General features: G+C 34.6%; 1 protein-coding gene across 4 annotated transcripts in view; it reads right to left on the bottom strand.

The window, feature by feature from the left end:
- Nucleotides 1–27333, bottom strand: part of LOC123527859 (ephrin type-B receptor 1-B-like) — a 111838-nt gene that overhangs the window by 71396 nt on the left and 13109 nt on the right. For all 4 annotated transcript variants that reach the window (XM_045307556.2, XM_053523621.1, XM_053523620.1 and 1 more), the window contains exon 2: nucleotides 10445–10545. In XM_045307556.2, coding sequence (XP_045163491.2) covers nucleotides 10445–10545 — 101 coding nt within the window. The remainder of the gene's footprint in view (nucleotides 1–10444; nucleotides 10546–27333) is intronic.

Here is a 27333-nt window from a genome sequence, read left to right on the forward strand (position 1 = left end):
AAAATTGATTTCAATTACATACAAATTGATTACGAACATTAAATTTTATTTTTGAAACTTTTAACCGCTCTCTCAGTAGGAAATCCCAAACCTGACACAAACTCATTGTAAAACCTTGTCCAATTTGTTCAACAAACAGACCTTACATAAGACATTGATCCGTCAACATTTTCTACAAAAGACGTCTCTGAATGACAGGTGAAAGCTTCTTTTCAAGCGTTGCGAGTCCTGGGGGCAAGATTAACTTGACTAAGCAATCATCTCCTGTCGTCGGAGTAAAAAAGAGCGGCTTAAATCCCTGAAGTGCATACAGAAGACCGATAAATTCCGATTAATCCTTTGAAAGGAGAAATGTTTATTTTAGTTATGCTTATATGAGATCCCTGTACACCAATTAAATGGACAGATTTATTTCGGTCAATTTAAATGTTAATGTTAAATCAGATTTAGTAAAATTATACCGAACATTTGGAAATTTCACAAAACCATAATTCTTCTGAAATATTATACCACTGGTAATGACTGTAAAGGTTGATCTTACTGTATTGGCAACTTACAATGACACCAACCCGCAAAACAAAACAGAAATAATATTTTTGTTTGTAAAAATGCAAAGAAATCTGGAAAGACACTATATACATGTATATTTCTGGGACTGACTTGTTCAGACAAACAGATATACCCTTTGGCTCATTCAGACAACCAAAGCTCCTTTGGCTAAATGGTTAAAACAATCCATAACTCTCTTTGCCTCATTCAGACAACAAGTAACTTTCTTAAATTACCTGTTCAGAAAATCTGTAACTGCATTTGACTAAATTGTTCAAACAAATGAAGACCCTTTGACTTGTTAACAACAACTCATTACTCCCTCTGACTCTTTTACACAATTCGGAACTTCCCTTACAGGCCCATTCATATAGTAAATGCCTTTGATTTATTCTCATATCAAACTTCCTTTGGCTAAAATGTTTCACAGGTAGACAACTATATTAAGTCTCCTTGGTTTGTTGAGATGTTACCCGTAACTTTCTTTAATGATTTGTTCAGACAATCTGTAACTCCTGTTTGACTAGTTCAGAACGTTGAGAACGACGAATAAGGTCAGCACTAGAAATGTACAACTTAATCAAGTATCTGCACCAATGATGAATACATACAATATAAATAAATAATTGTGTGTATGGTATATCTGAACATAAAACACATTCCAAAACCTGGTCATCCTTGTACAATTACCAATAAAACACAAGAGAAGTAACAGCGAACATGGAAATAAAATCAGGATCAAAGTGAAGGGGACAGAAAAAATCGGAAATGAAAATCGCTAAACTATTGAATTGACTCATTTTGTATGCATGCCTGAGAATCGTATGTGGATTGATTTTGTCGTTGTGGAGGGAGATATATCTGGTCGAGGTGGCGTTAATTATAGCAGACAGTAATGAGACTCGAGAGGTTTACTGTAATCATGTAAATATAACAGTTATGTGCCTTAAAGGGAGAAAAATTCCCAAGAATTTTTACAAGTTAAGATTCTTTTATTCTAGGTATTGATTTAAACTAAAAGGGAACAAGAGCTGTCTCCATAGGATGACACATGCCCCCGATGGCACTTTAAATGAATAGTTATGGCCGATGTTCGAGTTTAGGACCTTTGACCTACGGAGCTGGGTCTTGCGCGCAACACGTCATCTTACTGTGTCACACATTTATGCGTAGTTATTTTAAAATCCATGCATGAATGACAAAGATATGGACCGGACACGCCCATCAATGCACTATCATGAAAAAAGACCTTTAACATCTAAGTGTGACCTTGACCTTTGAGCTACGGACCTGGGTCTTGCGCATGACACGTCGTCTTACTGTGGTACACATTCATGCCAAGTTATTTGAAAATCCATCCATCGATGACAAAGATATGGACCGGACACGCCCATCAATGCACTATCCCTTAATGTCTAAGTGTGACCTTAACCTTTGAGATACGGACCTGGGTCTTGCGCGCGACACGTCGTCTTACTGTGGTACACATTCATGCCAAGTTATTTGAAAATCCATCCATCTATGACAAAGATATGGACCGGACACACCCATCAATGCACTATCCCTTAATGTCTAAGTGTGACCTTGACCTTTGAGGTACGGACCTGGGTCTTGCGCGCGACACGTCGTCTTACTGTGGTACACATTCATGCCAAGTTATTTGAAAATCCATCCATCTATGACAAAGATATGGACCGGACACACCCATCAATGCACTATCCCTTAATGTCTAAGTGTGACCTTGACCTTTGAGGTACGGACCTGGGTCTTGCGCGCGACACGTCGTCTTACTGTGGTACACATTCATGCCAAGTTATTTGAAAATCCATCCATCGATGACAAAGATATGGACCGGACACGCCCATCAATGCAATAACCTTTAATGTCTAAGTGTGACCTTGACCTTTGAGCTACGGACCTGGGTCTTGCGCGCGACACGTCGTCTTACTGTGGTACACATTCATGCCAAGTTATTTGAAAATCCATCCATCGATGACAAAGATATGGACCGGACACGAAAAATGGGGACAGACCGACAGACAGACGGTTCAAAAACTATATGCCTCCCTTCGGGGGCATAAAAATGTCACCGTTTTCTTTTTTTATCATTATCTCATTCTTAACTAATTTGCCAAAAAAAAGTAAAACTCCTTATTATAATTATTTGAGCCGTGCCATGAGAAAACCAACATAGTGGCTTAAAAATTTGCGACCAGCATGGATCCAGAGCAGCCTGCGCATCCGCGCAGTCTGGTCAGGATCCATGCTGTTTGCTAACGGCTTCACTAATAACAATAAGCTTTGAAAGCGAACAGCATGGATCCTGACCAGACTGCACAGATGCGCAGGCTGGTCTGGATCCATGCTGGTCGCAAAGCCACTATGTTGGTTTTCTCATGGCACGGCTCATTTAGACTTTTCAATAACTGAAAGGTCCATAATTACTTGCAAAATTTTATATCACTGCTATGTTATAACAATTTTAAGCCACCCCTAGCTTGCAGCAGAAACTTCTAACTTACCAAAATTAATCTGTACAATTTCAAGTTTTTGAGATATAATTATCTTAATAAGTTTAAATAATGTAGAACCAAAATTAACATTACAAGAATAATAGTCAAACCATCAATATTTCTCAATTTTCTTCAAACAACTGTATTATTAACATTTCCTTTGTACAGATATATGTCAACTGTATTTTTATATTAATGCCACCATGATGCCTGAAGCAGATTTATCGTAACCAATCATATTTAAAGTACGCTTCAAAATTTTCCAATTATCCTGTTAAATAAGCTTTCAATTCAAGTACAAAAAACTTTTTCATCAACATGAACGCCCATCCTGGCCTACATGCGTGAAATCAATTTTGGTACAAAATTGACAATCAAAATAAGAAGATTTTGTTAATTTCGTGAGGCAAAGAATGATCCACGCCTAAAGCTTGATCTCCATTTCTGCCGACATTTTCAATTTTCAGTTTTCAAGGAAAATGTGCTCAAATGGCAATTTTCTTCCTGCCATCTAAGAAAAAACTCATATAAAAATTGCTGTGCTAAGGTTTTTGTATTTCCTGACGTAAAAATTAAAATAATTCTCCGGTTAATTTCTGTAAATGAAATGAGCCAAAGATATTTCTTGTCGTCTTCTTAACCTCAGGATAAAAAATACGCTGATCATTTAAAAGCTGATCTTGATGGATAAAAAAATTAAGAACGCAATACATTTAACCTGAGCTGAAATCAACAGAATTAAGTTATTTTAAATAACATTTAATGGTCGGTCAAATTTCAAAAAAGACACACGCAATATTTTAACATGACACCTAAATGACAATTACCCTGCACGTTTTAAAATTTCATTGTGTTTCATCAGGTTAAATTGTCATAGAATACCAATGACATTGTATAGAAAGAAATGTACATGAAAAGCAAAAAAAGGATTTTTTTTATCCAACTTTTACACGGGTGGTAAACGCGCAATCCAATTCCCGCCGGGAATACGCTTAAAATGGGTTGCGCAACGTCCGGTGCTGGTGTTGCGCGTAAAAAAAGACGAAATTGAGGTATGTGAAGTTATGATTTTGCTTAGTATGAGACAAGAATAAATTTTCTCGAAAAAAGCAAAATGCTATTCGACACAGATATGATAATACATCATATGTGTAAACTATCTGATCTGTAATTTATCATTCGGCTCTATTATCACAAAAACTCTGGCGACACGAAACGTGAAAAAAGTATGAAATCAACAAAAATGGCAGTTTCTGACCTCATATGCCTAATCTGAGGACATCTGATGCTTTTTATGATAACTCAACTGTTATAAAGTAACGAATATCAAAATTATTTGTTTCAAATCCTGCTTACGGGGATATAATTGACAAAATAATCGTCGGGAATGGGGTTGCGCACCGGGAATGGAGTTGCTCATATACATCATAATGTGTATAATGTATACGCGCAACTCCATTCCCGGGGCGCAACCACATTCCCGATTATTTTTTTGCCAATCTTTCCCCCAAAAGCAACATTTCATTCAAGTGTATGTAATATTCATGACTGTTTTACACGTGTTTGATCATTCGAAGCGTCACATTTCAAGAAAGAAGGCACAAGAGTTAGAAAATTTGCATTTTTCATGATTCCATGCTTTTTTGACAGCTCGAGCCATCAGAGTTTTCGTGATAACAGAGCTGATTCTTAAATTAATAAGTTGGTATTTCACACATATGATCCTTATTCATTTTTGTGTCGAATAGCATTTTGCTTTTTTTCGAAAGCACTCGTAAATGTGTAATTATTTTCAAAAACAAAAACCCACCTACCTCGATTTTGTATATATTGATGCGCAACACCAGCACCGGAAGTCGCGCAACCCATTCTTAGCGTATTCCAAGTGGGAATTGGATTGCGCGTTTACCACCCGTGATTTAACTGACAGCTCTAGATACATGAAAACATTATGGCTTTCTAAATTTAGACATTTTTCAGAAAATCTCCTAGTAGTACACAACCAAAAAAAATTTAAGGACGTTTATTACAGTATAAAAGTATAAGGATTCCTTTTAATCCTTTAAACTGTCATTTTCTTCAAATCAACAAACCATCAAAAGGCGAAGTCATCAATAATGATTAAATCCCAAATACGCTTTAAAACCCTGCTTCCAGAAAGTCAGGTGTCGAGGACAAAAATGTTTTAAAATGACATTCGGTCGATCGATCACATCAAATTTGATAAAGACATTTAAAATATTATCAAAATCGCGATCTACCAGTCAATACAATAACAAACTCCTATTGTATCCTCGGAATTCTCCATGCATTCATGCGTATAACATTAAATGTATCCATTAAATTTATTGTCAATTTCTTTCTCATTGATATGTGCATCTATACCGATGATTCAGAAACTGCAAAAGTTGGCAACATAAAAAAGTGATTTTTATAGTACGGAATTTTTATACTGGAATTAATTACTGCCCTTTTTTTCTAGACCCTAAGACTTTAACAAATTTAAAATGAAAATAGGGCGGCCTTCAAAAACAACCTCAGATAACTTACTAAAACAATTAATTTCTAAAATCGAACAATTTCACAAGAATGACAAAAACCAGAAATTACCAGAATCTGCTGCTCTTAATGTATGGGAATTGAGAAATGAAATGACAAATTATTAAGACTAATTAGTGGACAGTTAAAAAAGAAGCTTTACGTTACTTTTTTCTTGTTCTGAATAAGAAAAAAGTAACATAATGGTTTTAGTAGTATTTAAACTGTCCACTTAATACCATTAATTTTCATTTCTCAATTTCCATACAAGAGCTATAATTATGTATATAAACACTGGGAAAATCAGAAAACACAAGCAAAAAGTGTTTATAATTAATTAGCCATTTGTTTCATAACATTTAATATCCCTATTATACATCATTGTTTTGGAGGTTTTTTTAACTGGCATTTTAAAGTCTGTACCCTTTGTTTAATATGACATAAAATTAGGTGCAGGTGGTGTTTGTATGGCCATTGTGAAAAGTTTACATTTAATTTTTAATCTCAAACATAAATATTATGATTCTACTTTATAATTCAATAACACAGTTTTCAATTTTCAGGTCATTGCCATTTTAAATAGATGTACAGTATCAATTTTAAAAAGGTTTTATCAAACACTCTTATGACATTGATCTTGTTCAGATCTAGATTCTTGTGATTTCAGCTTGCTTTCTTACTTTCTGATGCTCTTGTTCTTACAGGACTTCAGATCTTGTTCTTGCGTTTCTTACGTTACAATTTCTTTTTTTTTTATTTCAGTTCTTGTTTTTGCATTTTCAGCTCTCATTCTAGCAATTTCAGTGCTTGTTCTAACATTTGAACCTTTCAGCTCCTGCTCTTTTACTTCAGGTTCCAGCTTGCTAGTAACGACAGCACTGACGCCTCTAAATCACCTATTTTCAGCTCTTGTTCTTTCAACTTCTGCTTGTTCTTGTGTTTTATGATTTCCACTCTTTTTCTTACATAAACTGCAATTCCGCCTATTCTATATTAATGATCGTTGCTTGTCACAAATTAACTACTATGGAACAACATCCAAAAAGATGATCTGGCAGTACCACTGATATTAACAAACAAGAGCACCGCCTTGCGGGTGCTGACGCTCATCTGATTTTTTTTTTTGTGTAATAGAAATATTGTCCTACCCATGATTTTCTAAGTCTAAAAAGGGGCATCATTCTTGCAAAAAGCAGGATAGAGTTATGTTTCTTGATGTTCAGTGTCCACTTATGATGGTGAAAAACTGTTGCAAGTTTTAAAGCAATAGCTTTGATAGTTTATGAGAAAAGTTGACTTAAACATAATACTCAACCAAGAAAATGATTTTCTAAGTCCAAAAGGGGCAATAATTATTGCAAAAAGCAGGATGGAGTTATGTTGCTTGTTGTACAGGGTCAGCTTATGATGGTGAACAAGAGCTGCAAGTTTCAAAGCAATAGCTTTGATAGTTTAAGAGAAAAAGTTGACCTAAACATAAAACTTAACCAAGAAATCTGATATTTTCTAAGTCCAAAAGGGGCAATAAATCTTGCAAAAAGCAGGATGGAGTTATGTTTCTTGCTGTACAGGGTCAACTTATGATGGTGAACAAGTGTTGCAAGTTTTAAAGCAATAGCTTTGACAGTTTAGGAGAAAAGCTGACCTAAACATAAAACTTAACCAAGAAAACTGATTTTCTAAGTCCAAAAGGGGCAATAATTCTTGCAAAAAGCAAGATGGAGTTATGTTTCTTGAGGTACAGGGTCTGCTTATGATGGTGAACAAGTATTCCAAGTTTCAAAGCAATAGCTTTGATAGTTTAGGAGAAAAGTTGACCTAAACATAAAACTTAACCAAGAAATCTGATATTTTCTAAGTACAAAAGGGGCCATAAATCTTGCAAAAATCAAGATGGAGTTATGTTTCTTGCTATACAGAGTCAGCTTATGATGGTGAACAAGTATTCCAAGTTTCAAAGCAATAGCTTTGATAGTTTAGGAGAAAAGCTGACCTAAACATAAAACTTAACCAGGCAACGCCGACGCAGACGCCGACGCCGACGCCAACGCCGACAACCGCTCAAGTGATGACAATAACTCATCATTTTTTTTCAAAAAATCAGATGAGCTAAAAAGACTTCTTTTTTTGGCTATTACTATTATTTTATTGCAAAGAATTTTATTGTAACCACACAAAATTTTTAAATTAGTTTTTTTTTTCATGTATTTTTATCAAGGAATTCAATCAAACAGAAAAAAAGTATTACCTTGAACAAAGAACATAAAACTTATAGTAATGAAGACGAACTACCATGGCGATTTGTTCCTGAAAATTTACTCTTTTGAACACCAAACCAAATTTTGGCAAGCAGACTTAATTAAGAAGCAGCTGGTCTTGGAAATTTGTTCACCACGTTGTGAAACATTTTACGCAGAAACTGCAAAAACACTGCAAATTATTTATACCATCATTGACTAATATCAAACCTTTTAGAAAAGCAAAATACACAATACGTACATGAAGTTGGTAGTAATGAATAGATCTAAATCGCGTAGGAATAAAAAAATCTTCGATAACTAACAATGTGCCCGAATTTGGCGATTACACAGACACTGGGCGTCAAAGTTTCTCAGTTCATCTAGAATCATGCTGGGTCATTGATCTGATATTAAAAGCTACCCAATATGTCTAAGGTATCCTACCTAGGCCAGGATATTCAACAAAATATTAAACAAACACTTCAGGCCGTGCCACTGACATTTTCTTCCTCCTTTCATATTCGTTAATGGTGTGTCAAATATTTCAAGCTGATTCAATCTCACCATAAAGTTAGTTTTTAAATTCTTTTAGAATTAAACCAGCACTGTTCAAACATTTTTTCATCAATCTGTTTCATTACAAATTATTTACTCTGTCACAAAAAGTAAGCTATAACAATGATTGGTAAGTATTTAGTTTAACCTTTACCCTGCTAAATTTCTAAAATGGACTGGTCCAGCATTCAGTTTGGGCAGTATCACTTATTATTCAAAGGGGTGTTCACTGAAAATTTACTGACTGAATAGGAAACAGTGCAGACCATGATCTGAGACTGCAGGGATGTGCAGGCTGATCTTCAAGTCTGCACTGGTCGCAATGGCAAAATCACTTGCCGCCAGCCTTTAAGGTTAAAATTCCAGAGTTAGATGTTGATAAAAGTGTTTGATTCTTACACAGTTCTTGGTTCATTTTCATAAACATGATAAATGTGCAAGAATTTAAGCAGAAAATAACAAAATATTTCTCATAAAATTATATCATTTTGTCACAACATGAGGAACCTTTTCAAACCTATAACAGGACAGACCTTTTAACAGCTTCCATCAGAAAAAAACGCCCTATTTTGACATGGTGACAGGGTGTTTACTCACACCCTGTATGTCAACAGGTCAATCACTGCAGCTAGGAAAAGTTCATGTCCTGTTTATATATGTATATGATGTAACTTGTATATAAAACATTTGCCAGAATCAGGCTGTTCATAACACAAACAAAAGTCTAATATTGCATAAACATTTATCAGGTAATCCAAACAGTTACACTTGTCAGAAAATGAGCCACGTCATCAGAAAACCAACATAGTGGCTTTGTGACCAGCATGGATCCAGACCAGCCTGCGCATCCATGCAGTCTGGTCAGGATCCATGATGCTGTTCGCCAACACTTTCTCTAATTGAGATAGTTATAGGTTAAAAACAAGAGCTGTCACTAATGGTGACAAATGCGCCCCCCCCCCCCCCGCAGCTCCTTAACCTTTGACCTTGACCTTTGACCAGGTGACCCCAAAGTCAGTAGGGGTCGTGTACTCAATAAGTACTATCAGCATGTGAAGTTTGAAGGTCCTGGGTGCAGTGGTTCGTGAGTCAAGTGCCTTCATGCAAAAAGTTGTTGTGACTAACAAACGGACAGTTGAAAACTAATATGCCTCCCTTCGGGGGCATAAAAATTAATATGTAAAGATATATATATATATATATATATATATATAATAATGAGATTAGCATACTTGGAGTAAGGTTTGGCACATATACAGTAAAAACTCGTAAAATATTTAGAGCTGAACTCAAAACGAAAAGCAGAATTAATCTACACCAATTAAAAATTTAGTGTCTAAAAATTCACTAATTTGCAACTTCATGCTAGCGTCACTAATTAGTAGTTGATCTATTTATAAGTTTTAGATTAAAAGTTGATTTTGCTGCTGATATAACACTGAATTTAAAATACTTATTAAATATACTCAAGAATTATTACTTTCATGTGGAATTATTTTCTTATCATTTGTCGATCTAAACTTTGGTAAATTTGACAGCGAAAAATGATTTTAGACACATGCTGCAGAGCTTAGGTCTCTATAAGAACTGTAAACATGTATAAACCACTTGAAAGAAACTGTACCAAACATTTGGTTCAAATATAAAACACAAGAGTATTTCAACAAATTTATATATATCACTGATTTTCCGATAGCGAAACAAAAATATCAGAGATCTCAGCAGTTTTCAGGAAAACTAATAAAATTTATAATTTACTGTCGGTCCCCAGCGTTTCTTCTCTAGCAGCCTTAAACATGGTTCCCAGCATGAATCACAGCGAAAAAGCCTTTGATAAAATCTTGTTCAAGTCTAACAAAATATCTGCTCTCAGAAATTCTATTTAGCATTTTCTATTATCATATTACAACAAGCACTTTTATCTTTGTGAAAAAGCACACCCGGTATTATTTACAGTTTCATTAAAACTCCTATTGCTAATGGTGCCACTGAAACTTTACATAGTACTTTTCAAGAAGAAATTATCTCCCTTTAAATGTAAAGACTTACCCCTGAATTGGACTGGTCTGGTTTATTAGGATCTTTTGGCACAACTTTTGTAGTCCAGTTTAAAGTTCCAGTAATTTTTGTTGTGTCAAGTAATACCACTTCTGAAATGACAGAAATTATCATATAATTATTACAAATAAATAGCAATGTCATTTTGCGGTACCTATTCATTGTACATGAAAAACGTTGCACTTACTGTAACTTTTGCACAGCGTGTAATCATTATGTTCTGACAAAAAAGTAGTTCATGTAAGCTAAGTATTGAATTATTTCCTTTTTTTTTAAACACCCCAGATTCGCACACTTTGTCTCCAAAACTTCACTATGTCTTATAATTGCTGCAATTAGTACACTAAGTCTTATATACTTAGCTATTCCAAAGACAGAGACCACCAATTACCATCTGAGTAACGCATTCGGCAATGCATTGTTACTTCTGAAATTTCGCTTTTGCGTTTCTTTTTCTTCAGTTTCAACACTGTAACATTTCAAATATCTTAACCAAAGAAATGATCTTGTAACGTTTTATTGAGACCTAAAAATCATTTGTCAATTTTTTCTCTTTTACTATATAATTATCATTCTGGACACGACTGATTCTGCCTTTGTGACCAGTGTAGATCATGATCAGACTGCAGTCATCTGTGCAGTCTGATGATAATCTGCACTGTTCACCATTCAGTCAGTATCTTTTTTGGTAAGCACCCATTTAAACAGTTAATGGTACTGTCCAAATTTAAAGATGGACAGGTCTATTACAGAAATGTAGCAGGATATAGGGTTAAAACAGCGAATTACGTGACTATGTATGTAAAACGGAGCTCTCAGTAGGACAATTGCGGTACACACAAAATATTAATAGATTCTGTCTGTTCCCCAATACCTATCACAGTATATCATCAGTGAAAAACAATAAAAGAAAATTTATCTCATCAAGAGGTACTCATTTGTCTAGGGTCAAGCTTGAAGAAAATTGTCATTGATTTCCCTACATGCAACAATGTTTATTTATGCCCTGTATTTTCCATTAGGATATGCACGCACTGTCGATTCATCGGATTCGTAAATAATTCTGCCTGATAATCAATCGAAATTAACCACCATTGCCCTATTTTATGGGAACCTATTGAACCCTCTTTGCTAATGAAAAGCCGAACTAATTGTGAGAATCTTCCAGTATTTGTGTTCACCGTATCATTATACACATCTCCAATAAGCGCAGCCGCTATTTATCGTTACAATTCCTTCCGCATAATGCGAGAAATTATTACAGAATTTTCAATTACTTAATGAAGTGATATTCAAAATTACCGATCCCCCACCCCCCCTCGGTACAGCTAAGATTGTACAGAGTTACATATTCTATCTAATACATTTAGTGGGTCGAGAGTTCAGATAGACTTGCAAATGGACTTTATACAAACTTGTATTTTAAGAACCTTTAGTACTTAAAGACCCAGTGTCAAAACAGGTATCTTCGTTCTTTCACTAACTTAAGTTTATACCTTTAATTAACAAGTCTGTGAAGCGATTTATTATGCACAGACCTTTTTTTGTCAATAAAAATGCCTTCAACAGTAAAATGCTTGACTTCCATTGTTTAAAGATTAAAACATGCATCATACATTTTTAATTTGCAACATGTTCCGAATCTGAAACACAGTGCAAGGTGGGAAAATAAAACTGTCAAGGTTTATTACTCCACGTACTGATTTACACCAGTAGGAAAAACACTAAAGTGGCATATAAAACTTTTCGAAACCTGTCTGGGTGAGAAAATTTCACACTTATCTAAAACAATATATTTACATGAAGTAGCAATTTGCGACTATTTATTACCTATTTCAAACCAACAAAGTGAAACACATAGTTACTGAAACACTTGAAAATCCCCCTGCTATATTTGGTCATATATTTCCAGTACTTGTCAGATAACGCCATGATAAATTCAATTTTTTCAGTTGTGACTGTTGGTTTTTTTGTTGTTGTTTTTTTTTGTTGATTTAATTGTTGTTGGTTTTTTTGTTGCTGACATAAACAGGAAAAATGCACTAAAATTTGTTTCAAAACTAAATGTTAATGCAAACAAAAAACATCACAAAACTGTCTGCACCCTATTTTCAAATCAAAGGCTTCATTGACATCAATTAAACTTTCAGACAAATTTTTGTCCCATGTTGTCTCAAATTATAAATGTCAACCTTTAAACAAAACAAAAAAAAACTTGGCAAGCACTGCAAAATGTCTGACTTAGCTGTCTCAAGGGTCAAATAGTGTCTTGGTAAGACAGTATTCAAATTTCAATGATTTCTAAATTTGCAAATTTTACACTCCTTTAAAAAAAGTCCAACAAAAGCTTCACATATTATACTGACTGAACTACCAAACTTAAATCCACAATCTAAGTTAATTTAAGTCAAGTTTGCTTTATAGTTTATTTTCTTAGTAAGAGGCTTTCTGACTGGTTAAATCGGGAAACAAACCAAAAATCCATCCAATCAAATTGCTTGACACTGTCTGGCCATCTCAAGCTCATTGATTGGCTCCTTAACCTTTAATCTGTCCAATAGGATTGCTTTTATCTAAGACAACTTGTCAACAGGTAAATGACAAGGTTACAATAATGTAGGTAACAGGCCTATGAATATTTTTATTATACAAACAATATTTAATTACTACTAATTTATGGAAGATGTACCAATCAATTTTAATAAATCATTCTTCAATTGACTCTTCAAGATTCAGTTGTCCGTACCATGCTCTCTAACGTTGATCAAAATCCTTAAATCCTAAAAGCAAATTTACAAAAGGACCAAGATAAAACTATTTTCTCTCAATACGGAACAAATTCAAACAATTTTCAAAATACTAAACAAACAGTTGTTCATGCAAAATAAACAATTATTGAATAAATTAGAGTTTTCATACGTTCTTTGCATGAAGCAAGACAAATTTTTTGACACTCTTTATCGCTTGATGTTATATCAAATTGCCTGACAACAAGTGGCCTAGTGTTCATTTGAAAAAGCGCAAGAAGTATTTTCTGTCAAACATTTTCTTAAATTTCAACATTTTCCCAAGATCATGATTCTTATATTAGACATGTCATGTAAAATGCATAACCTTGCTTTCTTCAAGATCAGTGAAAGTTATGCTTTCAAATTCGTCTTACTTAGGTTACTCAAAAACATGTTGACGCATTACTTTTTTCTCCAAATTGTTCATTGTAACTATGTGGATAAAATTATAATATTTTCTCTAGATAAAAGGTTACATTATGTTTTTGTAAGTAACCTTTAGGTTTAATCTCAAATGCAATTAAGTAAGATGAACTTAACCCTTAGCCTGCTAAATTTCTAAAATAGACTGGTCCATCATTCAATATGGGCAATACCACTTATCATTTGAAGGGGTGTTTACTGAAAATTTACTGACTGAATAGCGAACAGTGCAGACCATGATCAGACTGCACGGATGTGCAGGCTGATCTTGGTCTGCACTGGTCGCAAAGGCAAAATCAATTGCCGCCAGCAGGCTAAAGGTTAATAGATTCTCGATCTTATATTGTGGAACAGTTGACCGATTTTGAGCTTTCAATTTACATGTGGAGGCGGTGGGTGGGGAACTGTCAAAAGCATCGGGTTTTTCAGCTTTCTAGTGACTTTTCAAGAGAGTCATAATTTAGTTTATATGTTTTTGCTGCATGCAGCAAAGGAACTTAAAATCATTCTTAGTACATAGTAACTATGCTTCTTCGCTTGACACTTTCTTGATGTTTTACAGCAAAACAGTCTTCAATTCGGAGGCAGAAGGAATGAAAGATTCATAGTCAGTTCTGGTCATCCCATATGCCGACTATTGCTCCTAGACCAATTATACTGGCAAATTCGTTGTTTTTATGGGAAATTCCCACAATAGCGCAGCCTCAGTATAGAACACTGCAAAAATAGTGTTTCTGTAACCTACCTACATCAATGGCAGAGTTGCATTCTTACAGTGTGATGTGGTCATGTTACCAGACTTTAGACTGTAACAAGATTACATTAGCACCATTAGAATTTTGTCACCAAATTGAATTGTTTGTGTCTGGTTACAAAATATCTTGAGTCACTTCACCATCTTGGAGAAAAATAATCTAATATATTTCCAAGAATGTCCTGACAAGGTTGGAAAATGTTAAATTACATTTACAGAAATGTTTCAATACAGACATTGGTAAAAAATTTGACCGGACCCACTATTTTCTGTCAAATATCAAATAGTCTAGAATCTTTGGTCAGAAAAGCAGTCAAAAAGGCACTTGTCAGAGATGTTGCAAAAAATAAAAGGTTATTCAAATTGTACCAAGAAATATATGCACAAGTTTAAGCTTCAGCAGTTTAACCACAAAAAAAAATGAATGTATAAAATTATTATGATATCAGATCCAGTATTAAATTTAAGAAAAATTATATAAGAATGAATTTTATTTATTTTAACTTGCAATCAATACTTTTCAGTTCCTTTGCTCTAGGTAAAAGATGCAATTCTAATTTTCAGAGATATTGATGCTACTGTGCAGTATCCTTGTGTGGCTTCTGAACAAGTCTCCAGGATATTTATTATCAGCAGACTGTCACATAACTCTCCATTAAGCTACATGAAGTTATCAGTGGCTAAAAATGTTCCTAAACAGGCAAATAAATTTCCTTACTAGAAAAAGCTTCCATTAACATGATCGCACGAAAAATACGGCAATAAACATCCCGAAAAAATTACATTCCCATCTCTAAGCTTTTACAGTGTGTAATAAAAACAGCACGCGGCAATTTGACGGAAAAAAAGTTACATCATTAGCCTGTTACATGAATTGCTTTCATGGGGGACAATAAAACCTGAGTGGTTCCTTAAATGAAAACAGCTTTTTTCCTGCAACGTGCTTTCATTTCATTCTGATAAAATCAGCTTTAGCGAAACGATACTGGTATAAATTTCGAGTCACGCACTGCAAACAAGGGCAAGAACTCTATCCTGATTTTTTAATGCTAAATCTTGAAAGTATCAATGTTCCTATAACACACATATAGAGCGACATCACAAAAGATGCCACACAGTAACAGACTTCTTAAGGTTTCACTGTATGTCAAAGGAGATTAAAAATAAGTCTGCGATTATAAGTAAACTGTTAATTTATTTTACACGTTAGACTGCATATCTGTTTGACATTATATTTTATTCAGCATTTTGGATTTTATCTTTTTATATATGTAAATTGACTATTGTTCCATCAACTTTAGAACACCAGGACTTCTTATGTTACAAGAGGAATACAAACCGATATTAAAATATTGAACTGTTTACAGACATGGAAGCTTAATGTATTTATGCATATTTATAATTATACTTAATAGCATACACCAAAACTATCCAATTAAGCTTCTGGAGTAATTCCACGGGGACAATTAATTCTTTCCGACAGTGAAACAATCATAGAAAATGATCGGCATCGGACATCATGGCTCCAATTTTAAGACGACTTCTGTAGATAACCAATTCCTAATACTGCTGAACCCACTGCTGCATTCTGTTGCCAGGATTAAAATCACTCTTTCCTTCATCCAATTATAAGCGCAGATAATGTTTTATATGGTATAATTCTTGATTAATCTTGTCAGAAGTCTCCGAGTGGAATATACGCTAAATAGTATAGAGCTTCAATACATCTCCGAAGTGATATGATAATCACACCGAAAAATGTTCCGACAGGATGTGCGTCAAAATCAGTGGCAATATGCTCTAATGAAGCTGTGGTAATTCTTTTAATGAATACCCTGGCATCAACATGCTTTCATTCTATTTGCCTCAGCCTAATAGGCATCAAAGCTAATTTTTTCCTATGCTTTCACAGTAGTACTGCGAGATGTAACAATTTACTCTTTAAAGCATACCCCTGCTAAATTTTTAAAACGGAGCAGTCCATCATTCAATTTACGCAGCACCACTTACTACTCAAATGGGTGCACATGTTCACTGAAAATTTACTGACTGAATATGATATAGCAAACAGTGCAGACCAACTGATCAGCCTGTAAGGACATGAAAGCTGATCTTGGTCTGCACTGGTCGCAAAGGCATAATCACTTTCCGGCATCAGGCTAAAGGTTAAATTGCCTTTAATTATACAGATCCATTTTGAATTTGCCGAAGATACGCTATTTTCAAATTTTTTGATCTCACTTAATGTAAGAATACAGAATAGTTTCTTGTGTCTGGATATACATGTAAATCATTATTTCTGTTAATGTATTCATCAATCTTAACTTTAATTAAATGAATGTAATTTTTGCTTAAAAATTCACACTTTCATTTAAAATATTTTTTCACCTGTATCTCTATTATTAAGAATGTTGTTTAATTGCAGGTATCAATGACATCATTATGCAGATGTTTCAATTAATTCCAACACCTGATAAATGATTCGCTATCTTTTGAACATCTTGAGAATTTCACTAATTGAACACATTTTCAACTCACTTTAGAAAGCCATAAAATAAACCCATGAAACCATTATTCATTCATTCTTTTGCACTATCATTTAGTATAATCACATTATATTTTTCTTTAAATGGTTAAAATATGTAAATGAGCTTGATTAGTAATCATTTTAATTACTTCGGAGCACAGATACACATGCTGTCGAGCATTCAATTAAACAAAACAGTGCATGCGCAACTATACCTGTTGTGAAGATACAAGATACAAGAAGCTTTATTTTAGTCGGGTAGTATAAACAAAGAAACATTATGCTAGTCAGCTATTTTCGACAAAAACAAAGTCATGCAACAAAAAACGAGAAACATAATACCTGTAAAAGAAATATTTAGCACATAAAAACAATTAAGTTAAAGAGCACATTTAAAGAGAGATCATGCAGATAAAACACGTATCACAAAAAGTATTTAGTTAAAGAGCACATTTAAAGAGAGATCATACAGGTAAAACACATATCACAAAAACTATGTTAGGAGAAGCTGTATGAAAAAATCACAAAAGGATACATATTAAGACTAGGTTTCAGCAAAGAGATGATAAATGCATTATCTTTCTAAATAAATAATAATTTCAGTCCCAGAACATGATCTTCCTATAAAACATTAAGCTTTTAAAATTCAATGCTATAATGCACTTTTCTGCTACACATTTTGTTCTAGGGTGTGTTTGTTACAATTACAAAGTTAAATTGTTCTAATAACAGATTTGCAGGGCCCACATTGGGCTGAAAAAAATTTGAGCCACTTTTATGTGGTCAGTCGCATTGACCAAAGTGCATACCAGTAAAGAGCAGGTGTCAGAAAAAACACATGAAAATACCAATGCATCAAGTCATTGCCTCAACAGGAAACTGAATGAGCAAATTCCTTATATGGAAACAGAGTAAAAACGTGCGATCGGAAACACATTTCTAAATGGAATGCTGTCTATTTTGTAGAGTTTTCGTGCAGACCCTACTAAGTATTCCCCACTGACTGTTTCATACAACATTTCCAATTTTCTCAATGCTTTACGAATAGTCGTAATTAACCCCAAGCTGATACGGCTAAGCATATCATCGAGTGGTGGCATGGGTTAGAGAATCGCGGACACACTATCGGTCCTGAAACGATACAGATCAACTTACAAAACGAGCTGATTGTTTTTCCAATACAACTACAATAAAACATCAATACCTTTAGCCTTGACAAAAATGGAAGAGAACCAATTCAAATAGCCTGTCATTCAATCCTTTTCAGGAATTTCCTAATAAATTCTGCGAGTCTTGCATTGTTTTGTGGTATTTACAGAGAACTTTGTAAATAGTTATCTAAAAGCCTTTTTCATTCTTTCAGCATCTCAGAAAATCTGAATAAACAAGACCTCTTCTTGCCCTCACAGACCTTTCTGTGCAATTTTCCTATCAAGTGACATTGAAGCATCCTGATTTTGATTGGATGGATACAGAAACATTTTAGTCTCAGCAGAAAAGACAAACTTCATAAAAAGTAACCATGAGAATGCAAACAAGAACAATGTCCACATACTTTCATACTTCTCTGGTAAATTTCTGTAAGAATGCATAATGATAGTCTTCTGTTTGCTGAGCATCATAGAGCAAACAGGGCTAATTTAAGTATAATGTGTCAATACAATCTAATGTATTTTTCTCTCATTTAGATGCCAGAAAATGAAATCATATTTTGGATTTCTAATATTCTCTACAGACTTTGTGATGGCCATACAAATGATTTCTGTACTTTACAATGGAGGAGAATGCGAGAGCACAAACTGTACAAACAATTATCAATCACTCAAGAACCATAACTCTAACATGAAACTTCACACACTGATTATATTTTTTCACACAAAAAACTTAAATGCTTCAAGGGTAATAACTCCAGTCCTTATCTTTTACTGATCAAAATTATACAAAGTTTCAGCAAGATTACAAAATAAACAAGTTAATATTGTTTCTGAGCCACTAAAAGCAATCCCTTATATCCAACTCCAATCCCCACCAGCCATCATGATTATCATACAAAATTTACATAATATGTCCCATCATGACAGGCATATGCAAAAACTTTTTAAAACCGTATCATAGCAACCGTATAAAACAGCAGAGACAGAAATACAAATGCTGATGGTAAACCATGTTCATTTACATCCATTTACAAACTTTTCTAATTTATCGCCACTTTTTTGAGTTAAAATTCACTCGGCTTTCATCCAGAAATTCAAAAACGGTATTAAGTCTGTCTGGAATTCACAATATTTCCTCGGAAAACCTTTCAGACATGTAAATATACATCAGATGGAGCACATATTGGACAACTGTCTAATACTTTTAAAGTTCCCTCATGAGTGTATCATTGATTGATTGACACATTGGCTGACAGGTGCCCCTTAATTAACAGTCACCAATCATTGTAATGGAAAACTTCTTTAAAAACTTAATGGCATATAGACATCTTCTCTGCTTCAGTTTGTAATGTAATACGGCATTAATTTAGCATCTTGGCTACTTGTCAATATAGGATTTTGAAACTAAAAAGGAAAAAAAGACCTAACTTTACTGAGAAAATGAGTGAGACTGCAGCGGTTTTAACAAGAATTCCCTCACGCAGATACATGGCACAACTTAGAAGGCTGTGTTTATGCAAGAAAGTAGATATCTTTGGTATGGCTCTTTGGTGCATTTTTAAAACAACATACTTAAAACTTGTTTTTCTACTGTATAACAGCGTTAGATTAAAATGCAAGCTGGAAATAATCAACAAGCGGCAGATAAGAAAAACTAAATTTACATTGTAATAAATGTCTTTCAAAGATTATGTTTTTCATTGCATTCATTGTTCACTGACTACAGTACCTTTAGTTTATTACTAAACCTTAAAATGCTGGACAAGATTGGTTCTGCTTTTGCGACCAGTGTAGATCATGATCAGCCTCAACATCCGTGCAGTCTGATCATGATCTGCAGTGTTTGCTATTCAGACAGTATCTTTTTTGGTAATCACCCCTTGTAACAACTGTTAATGCTGCTGTCCAAATTCAAAGATGGCCAGGACAAGTTCAATATAGAAATTTAGCAGGGTAAGTGTTATATAAGGGTCTGCCTCATATTTTTCATTACCTGGCGATACCTCAGTAATGTTCTACAACAAAACTGTATGACATGTACATATGTAACATTCACTGATCCGTCATAATTGTTTGCTTGATATCTTCTACTTTAATACCATCTACTTGTGGATATTAGCAAAATCTGGCAAATTCATCATAATTTATCATTTATTCACCACTCCAAGTTTTGGCAATCTATTGCATACAGTAAGCCGTTATCATCTAAAATGGCCCATTTAGATACAGTATACAAATAACGTAGCTATCTTCATGTGCCCTGGCAAAATTATGGCCTTTTCAATATCACCATGTTTTCTATTTACTTTCCTTGCCAAAATTATTGAAACTGGCACTTTTCTGTGCATGTAATTCAAACTTTGCACTTACAAGTGAAATAGACGTTTGGTCTCGCTGTGCAAAAAAAAATGGATTGCAAATAGATCTTCCTATTCAAAATGATAAGAAAACTTGTACGGTGTACCGAGTTTTATTAATACAACTGCATTTATTATATTATAAAACTTATGAAATTAGTAACATAAATCACAGAATACGCAAGGAACGATGCTGCAAACTCCACCAAGCGTTTAATATTTCCGCAGCCTGATGCGTTTCAAGGAACCAGGATTTCCTGAAAGTATTCTCAAAATGTATTGCAGGTCTGCGTGTGGCTGTATTGTAAAGTATCTTAATGAACCATTTCTTGGCAGAGAAAACAAACTGAAAACTGAACTCAACACAATGTAAAATAATTCTTCCATGATTTCCTACCATGTTAACAGACCGCTATCTGACAGAACCAGACTGCTGGTTCTAATGTTAGAGCAATGTTAACTAGAATTTTTGGGACACTAATTCCTTACATAGAAAATAATTACAATGCTCATTGCTGCAAAGTGATTTTAAGTTACTTCTGTTAAAAAGTTTTAAACTCTTGCAGATTAAAGAAACTGAAATTAACGTATCATTTTAACGGCTTACGCATTTGGGAGAGATTAAACCAAAGACGTCCAATTTGTTCTGTACTTGGTCGCTGGAAACTTAATATCAAGATAAAAAACATCTAAATGCTATTAAAAAACGAAGTAATATCTTAATCTGCTGTCAAAGCATTTCCGGTAAGTACAGACATCACCTGACCAGCTTGACCTGACCCCTGCCTGCGGATCTGAGTAAAAAAATCCTGCCTCTGATACACTGTTAGTACATCTAACTGACAAATTATGTAATTATATCAAGACAAAATTGTATGTTTGTGAAATTCAAACCAAAGCTCCACAGCGGGGAAACCTAATGCTTGATAAAAATTCTCTGCCATAGAGCGTGAAAGCAGTTCTTTCAACGAGTTTACATTTAAACAGATTTTTCAAATCTTGATATTTGGAAACAAAAATCATCAGATTTGTTTGATGTTTATACAGAAACAGTATAAACATTTCTTCTTTTTCATCAAAATGTTTACATTTCTTAGGTTTAGATAATTTCGTATTCTCTCCTGTTGTCCCTAGGGGTCTCCATTGAGAAATATTTTGATGTTATACAACACAAACACATTGCGTTACACTTATATTTACATATGTAAATCCTACTATGCTGAAAACTTTGCAAACTGGCCACTCGCACAATTAAGACATAATTTGGAATGTTATGCAATTTCAGTATTTTCTGCCAGATCCTCTTTTATCAGCAATATGACAGATGTTTAATGAAACAGTTATTATACTGATTAAAGATACTTTATAATTTATTTATATTTAATAATACCAAATAATGACAACCATATTTTAACTTCGTAGATTACAGGTCATACAAGAGGAGCTAAAGCAATTCATAATCAAGCTGGCCGTCATATTTTTTGGTACGTGATATTAAAACATAAATAATCTTTTCTCCAAAATCGTTTTGGTACTGACATAGGCATGGACAGCATAATAGCAAATGCTTTTGAAACAGACACTAAAGATACTAAAGTAAATCGAATCAGCTGGATAGCTGATAAAATCCTCTCCGTATGAAAATGAAGCCTATAGGCTTATAGATACCCATGATAAAATCACAGCCAGTATTTCCTACAAAAAACTACGGAAATCTAACGACAATTGACAGCGAACATGCATTGTAAGAGACAATTCAATTCGGTTTTTCTTTGAGTCATCATGAACTAAATTACATATTAGAACTGCTGTTATCCATCTCCGAGATTGAGATGGGGGACGATTGTTGGATAAATAGCGACAAACATGCGATATCTGCACGATATACTGACATTCTTGGACAAAATACTTTCCTGGAAATTGGTTTTTCAGTAACCACCAAATGACATGCTTTTTCCACCAAAATTGAGGTACATTAGCAACTCATGAGGGGACATAATAACAGCCTTTCCTGAACAATCACATTGATTTCTCTAACAATATGCATTAGAAACTGCTGATTTCACTTTTCTGAAACAGTAATGTTAATGAGGTCCTATGTGACAACTTCAGGAACCAACCAATTGTGAAATTCTTTGGTGATCTGAAGGGAGAATCCTACTTCAAACTGATCATATATTTTGTTAAAATGACTAATCCTTCAAGCACTATAATCATGGAAGTAAAAATGTTTTACTGACACAGAAAGACAACAAATTTAAACTAGTTTCCTTGTAAACTCTAGTAAAGCATTAGCCTTTAACGTATTAATTACAGAAAAGGCCCGCTCAACTCAATAGGCGGACTGTGCAGAATGATCTAACGGATTGCATGGTTGAAAGTTTGATTCCCAGGCAAGTAAATGCTCTCCATGAAAATTTTGTAACTGTGTCTGAAAGTGTTCATCCTCCATCCGTTTCACGTTGGGAAGTTGGCAGCAGGTAAGTACAGAATCTAGGAACACTGCTTAGGTTAACGGTAACTTTCGGCCGTTACATAACTGAAATACTTCTGAAAGACGGCTCTTAAGCCCAAAACAAACAGGAAAGACATCATGGACGTTGCTTGTGGAAGGCAATTTTTCATTTATATAATTATAAATCTTCTGCAATTTGGACCAAAATTCTCCTGAGGACTGTCATTACTATAATTACTTCTCCCACACCGTCACAAAAATAAACACCAGTCACTTCTTACTTATAATCATTCAATAAACGATTACATAATTCCTCAAGGAAAATGTATCTCAATGAATTAGTTGACAGAGTCGACGAGTAGGGCATGCAGTGTTTAGCTGGTAGCAGTCTGTGATGGTATATATAGCGGTCAAGTTTCATGGTTCGTTTCCCTATATATTTGTGCTTTACTTCAACTAGTACTTATGTTTCCAGCAGTATTGGCCTGGACAATTGTTCTTTCCAATCGAGGTTGCAACTTTGTCAACTACCCATGCTAAATAAGGAACCTTTATCTTTACATACTGTTACAGTTTCTGTTTGACAACAAACAGTCAAGGAAGCAATTCTGCATCGCTCAAGTGACCTTTACCTCCATGATGTTCGTGAGAAGAAGTTTGTTTTACTAATTTTAAAAGTAGCAGGCCCCAAAAAAGTTGAGAAAACATTAATTTTGTTAACAAACTTCTAAATGATTTAGTGCACACCAGGTTTGGTGTTATTCTGACCAGTATAGTATCAGAAGAAGATACATTACAAGTTAAAAGTGAAAAAAGATCATCCTTAGTAACACTCAGTTCAGATTCAATTGTACAAGGAATCTAAGAAATTTTAAAACGTCTGTCAAACATTTTAAAATTAATGATTACTTGAAAATTTGATGAGTTTACTTCTCCCTACAGTGAAAGTTTGAAAAGATTTAAAATAAAATCCAGCTTAAGTATTTTGATCTATTATGTAACGAGATAACGGCTAAAGGCGTGCTCAATCCAAGTTCAGAGAGATTAGTTTAAAAAGTCACTCGGTCATCATATTACCATTATTTAAAGCTATTGATCAAAACATCAGAGATAAGAAGATCTTGTTTGATCTTATTATAAATTTGGTAGTCAAATTTATGCGGAGATACAATATTTTTAACAAAATGCCTAAATACAGACATCTGATTGTTAACTGTCTGGGAAAAAAATACTCATTGGAATAAATTACTTATATTGTTTTAAAGATAATTTACATTGATGTTTTTCTTCAATGTCATTCAGAACTAATGGTTTCCTTGACCACTGTAGACATTATATGCCTTTAAAGACATAGTCAGCCATCTTAGTTCTTTAAAACCAAGTTTGATTTCCTGTGATGACCGACATACAACAACAATCAAAACTATAAACATAGGAAAATTTTGATCAAATGCCACAACCTAGTGAACATTTCTGCTGTTCTATTCATCTAGAGTTTGCTGCAAGAAAATGTTCTATTCGTGTCTGAAGTACTTTTGTACATAAATACAATTTGTATGTCTCTTCTTATTTGGCATTTCATCCAAAAAGTTTCCGAATTTGTCTACTTTGTCTGAAGTGAAAAATTAAGATAACATTTTACAATGATAAACAACAATTATGGTCATATTTTGGCCAGACAGCTAGCATTACTGTAATTCTAAATTTCCAGTATTACCCCAAAAAGTGTGCAAAGATTTCATACTCAGTACAAACATTGGCTGTGCTACATGCAACTTCTCAACTTAGTGGCAGAAGCTCAAAAGCCTGGACGTTAACTCTCTGTACTCTCCATGTACTGTCAAAGGCCCGTCGTCCTGCATGCAGCAGCATCATGCACTCTCCGTGTACTGTCAAAGGCCCGTCGTCCTGCATGCAGCAGCATCATGCACTCTCCGTGTACTGTCAAAGGCCCGTCGTCCTGCATGCAGCACCATCATGCACTCTCCGTGTACTGTCAAAGGCCCGTCGTCCTGCATGCAGCACCATCATGCACTCTCCGTGTACTGTCAAAGGCCCGTCGTCCGGCATGCAGCACCATCATGCACTCTCCATGTACTGTAAAAGGCCCGTCGTCCTGCAAGCAGCAGCATCATGCACTCTCCGTGTACTGTCAAAGGCCCGTCGTCCTGCATGCAGCACCATCATGCACTCTCCATGTACTGGCAAAGGCCCGTCGTCCTGCATGCAACACCATCATGCACTCTCTATGTAGAGGTAGGAGCTCAACATGCTGTACGTGATCCAACACCATATGGTACATTCTCCACATAGGCTTGCCATACTGCATGAAACACTGTACACTGAGCACTCTACATAATGACCAGGCCTTCCAGTACTTTGTGCAACATTGTGAACTCATTATCTATACTGACTTGTTACAGCTTATAATGCTGCATACAACACCCTGCCACCCCCACATACATGTACCCACATGGTCTCTCCAAAACTGTTGCATTTTTTCTTTCACTAACTAAATGCAAAATTATATTACTTCTGTACGAGTTTGAAACCTCAGTGTGACACATAATATGAAAAAAAATTACACATCTTAAAAAAAAAGGTATTACGTCATAATTTCTAATTTTGCTGTCCCTCATATTTTACATGATATTGATCAGTCATAACCATAAACCCCAGTATCTAGTGATGTAGTGTTGAGGCTCATGGGAAATTCATGATATTTTATGGCTCCTTTGTCCCCTTTGCTTCCAATAAACTGGTAATACACTGGCGTAAGATGAAGCAGAGTATGGTTGCTTCCAGGAAACCAAATATCAATTTGCAACTTGAAACTGAAAGGGGTGTTCAACAGCCTATTTGACAATTTAGTACAAGTGATGGTCATAAAAATAAGAAATTAAATTCAAGGCAAATTAAGTTTTGTTAAGAGAAATGGAATACCATTTAGTGTGAAGACATTCATTATGATCAATGATGGGTTCCTCTTTGTATAAGGACAAGCTGACATCCACTTAAAACATTCTTTCAGTTAAATTACCTCCCCTTTTTACAGCATTACAGTTCAATTACCACCCTTACAACATTATTATGGTCAAATTACCTCCATTTTTAACAATATAGCAGTTAAATATCCTCCCCTTCTAAAAAACCTACTGATCTTCCAGGTAAATTATCTCCCCTGTTACCCTTACTGTTAAATTACTTCCCCTTTTAACATCTCATTCTTCAGCCTACTAAATGATTAATTACTTCTCACAACATAAATCTACAAAAAAGTAAATGGCAGCTGTTTGGCTTTCCAACAATTTGACGCCAATCACCTTTTCCCTTATAAAAAAAAGCATGAAAAAATTTAAACCAACAGAAGTTGTAAGACCTTTAGAAAATGGCATATAATGTTATCTAATTCAGAGAGAATTCCTCAGGTTAATCAATCTTCTGTATTACAATTATATCATAGCCGGACCTGTCAGGACTTTATGGTGACCGGGCTAATCTTGTAACTGGGTAGCAGACCTTTATCAGAGGCCAGGCAGATAGTACCCTGATTAATTTGTTAACAGCTTAAGATAAAGAAATTGCAGATACATTACCGAGTGATCATAGTTTCAATATTTTTTTACACAATATACAGAAAGTGCTAATTTATTTCTCTTGTGATTTTCACAGTTATTATATGGAGTTCTGTAGTAATGTTTATTACTGTAAAAAAAATTTAAACACAGAATATTTTATTAGCTATATTACTTTATCAAAATCTTGTTATAATCTTAAATTTCAACAAGGTTACTCAGTCCTTTGTTTTTATCTAGAGTTAAAAAGTAGCCCAATTTGATATTTTCCCCCTTTCAAATATTCTCCGATAGTATGGCCTGCACACTCGCCTATCAGCCAAATTTTTTGGCCACTGGCGGCTTGTATAAATTGGTTTAATGTATGTTTAAACACCTTGATTAGCATCATTATCAATGTAGAGATACTCTAAACCTTCAAAATGGTACAAGTTATAGCTAATCTGTAATACCACTGCTGATCAGAGGCAGGTATGTTGTAAAGTGTTCTATCAAGATAATTAGTTATGACAAGGGTGTAATGCATTTATAACTGCAACATTCTTACCTAATTCTCCTTTGTTCTTTAATTCATGTCTGACTAAAAGGTTTTTATGTATTTTATATAGGTATTAGATATTCCTGGATAATGGTGAATGTTGTTTAGCTGTGAGACCAATGGTATTTGATAAATACTATCAAGGTTTCAGCTCTTATACATTGGTTTTATAAAACACATTGTGGTTACACTGTGCTGGCAGGCACTGCAACACAGCATAATATTATTTAACACCATTACTCCTCGTGGGTCAACAGTGTTGTTGTACTTATAAAATAGAATGGCCCGGTTTATAGGTTGGTTAGGGC

The sequence above is a fragment of the Mercenaria mercenaria genome, chromosome 14, assembly GCF_021730395.1.
Source record: "Mercenaria mercenaria strain notata chromosome 14, MADL_Memer_1, whole genome shotgun sequence".
NCBI classification, from domain to species: domain Eukaryota; kingdom Metazoa; phylum Mollusca; class Bivalvia; order Venerida; family Veneridae; genus Mercenaria; species Mercenaria mercenaria.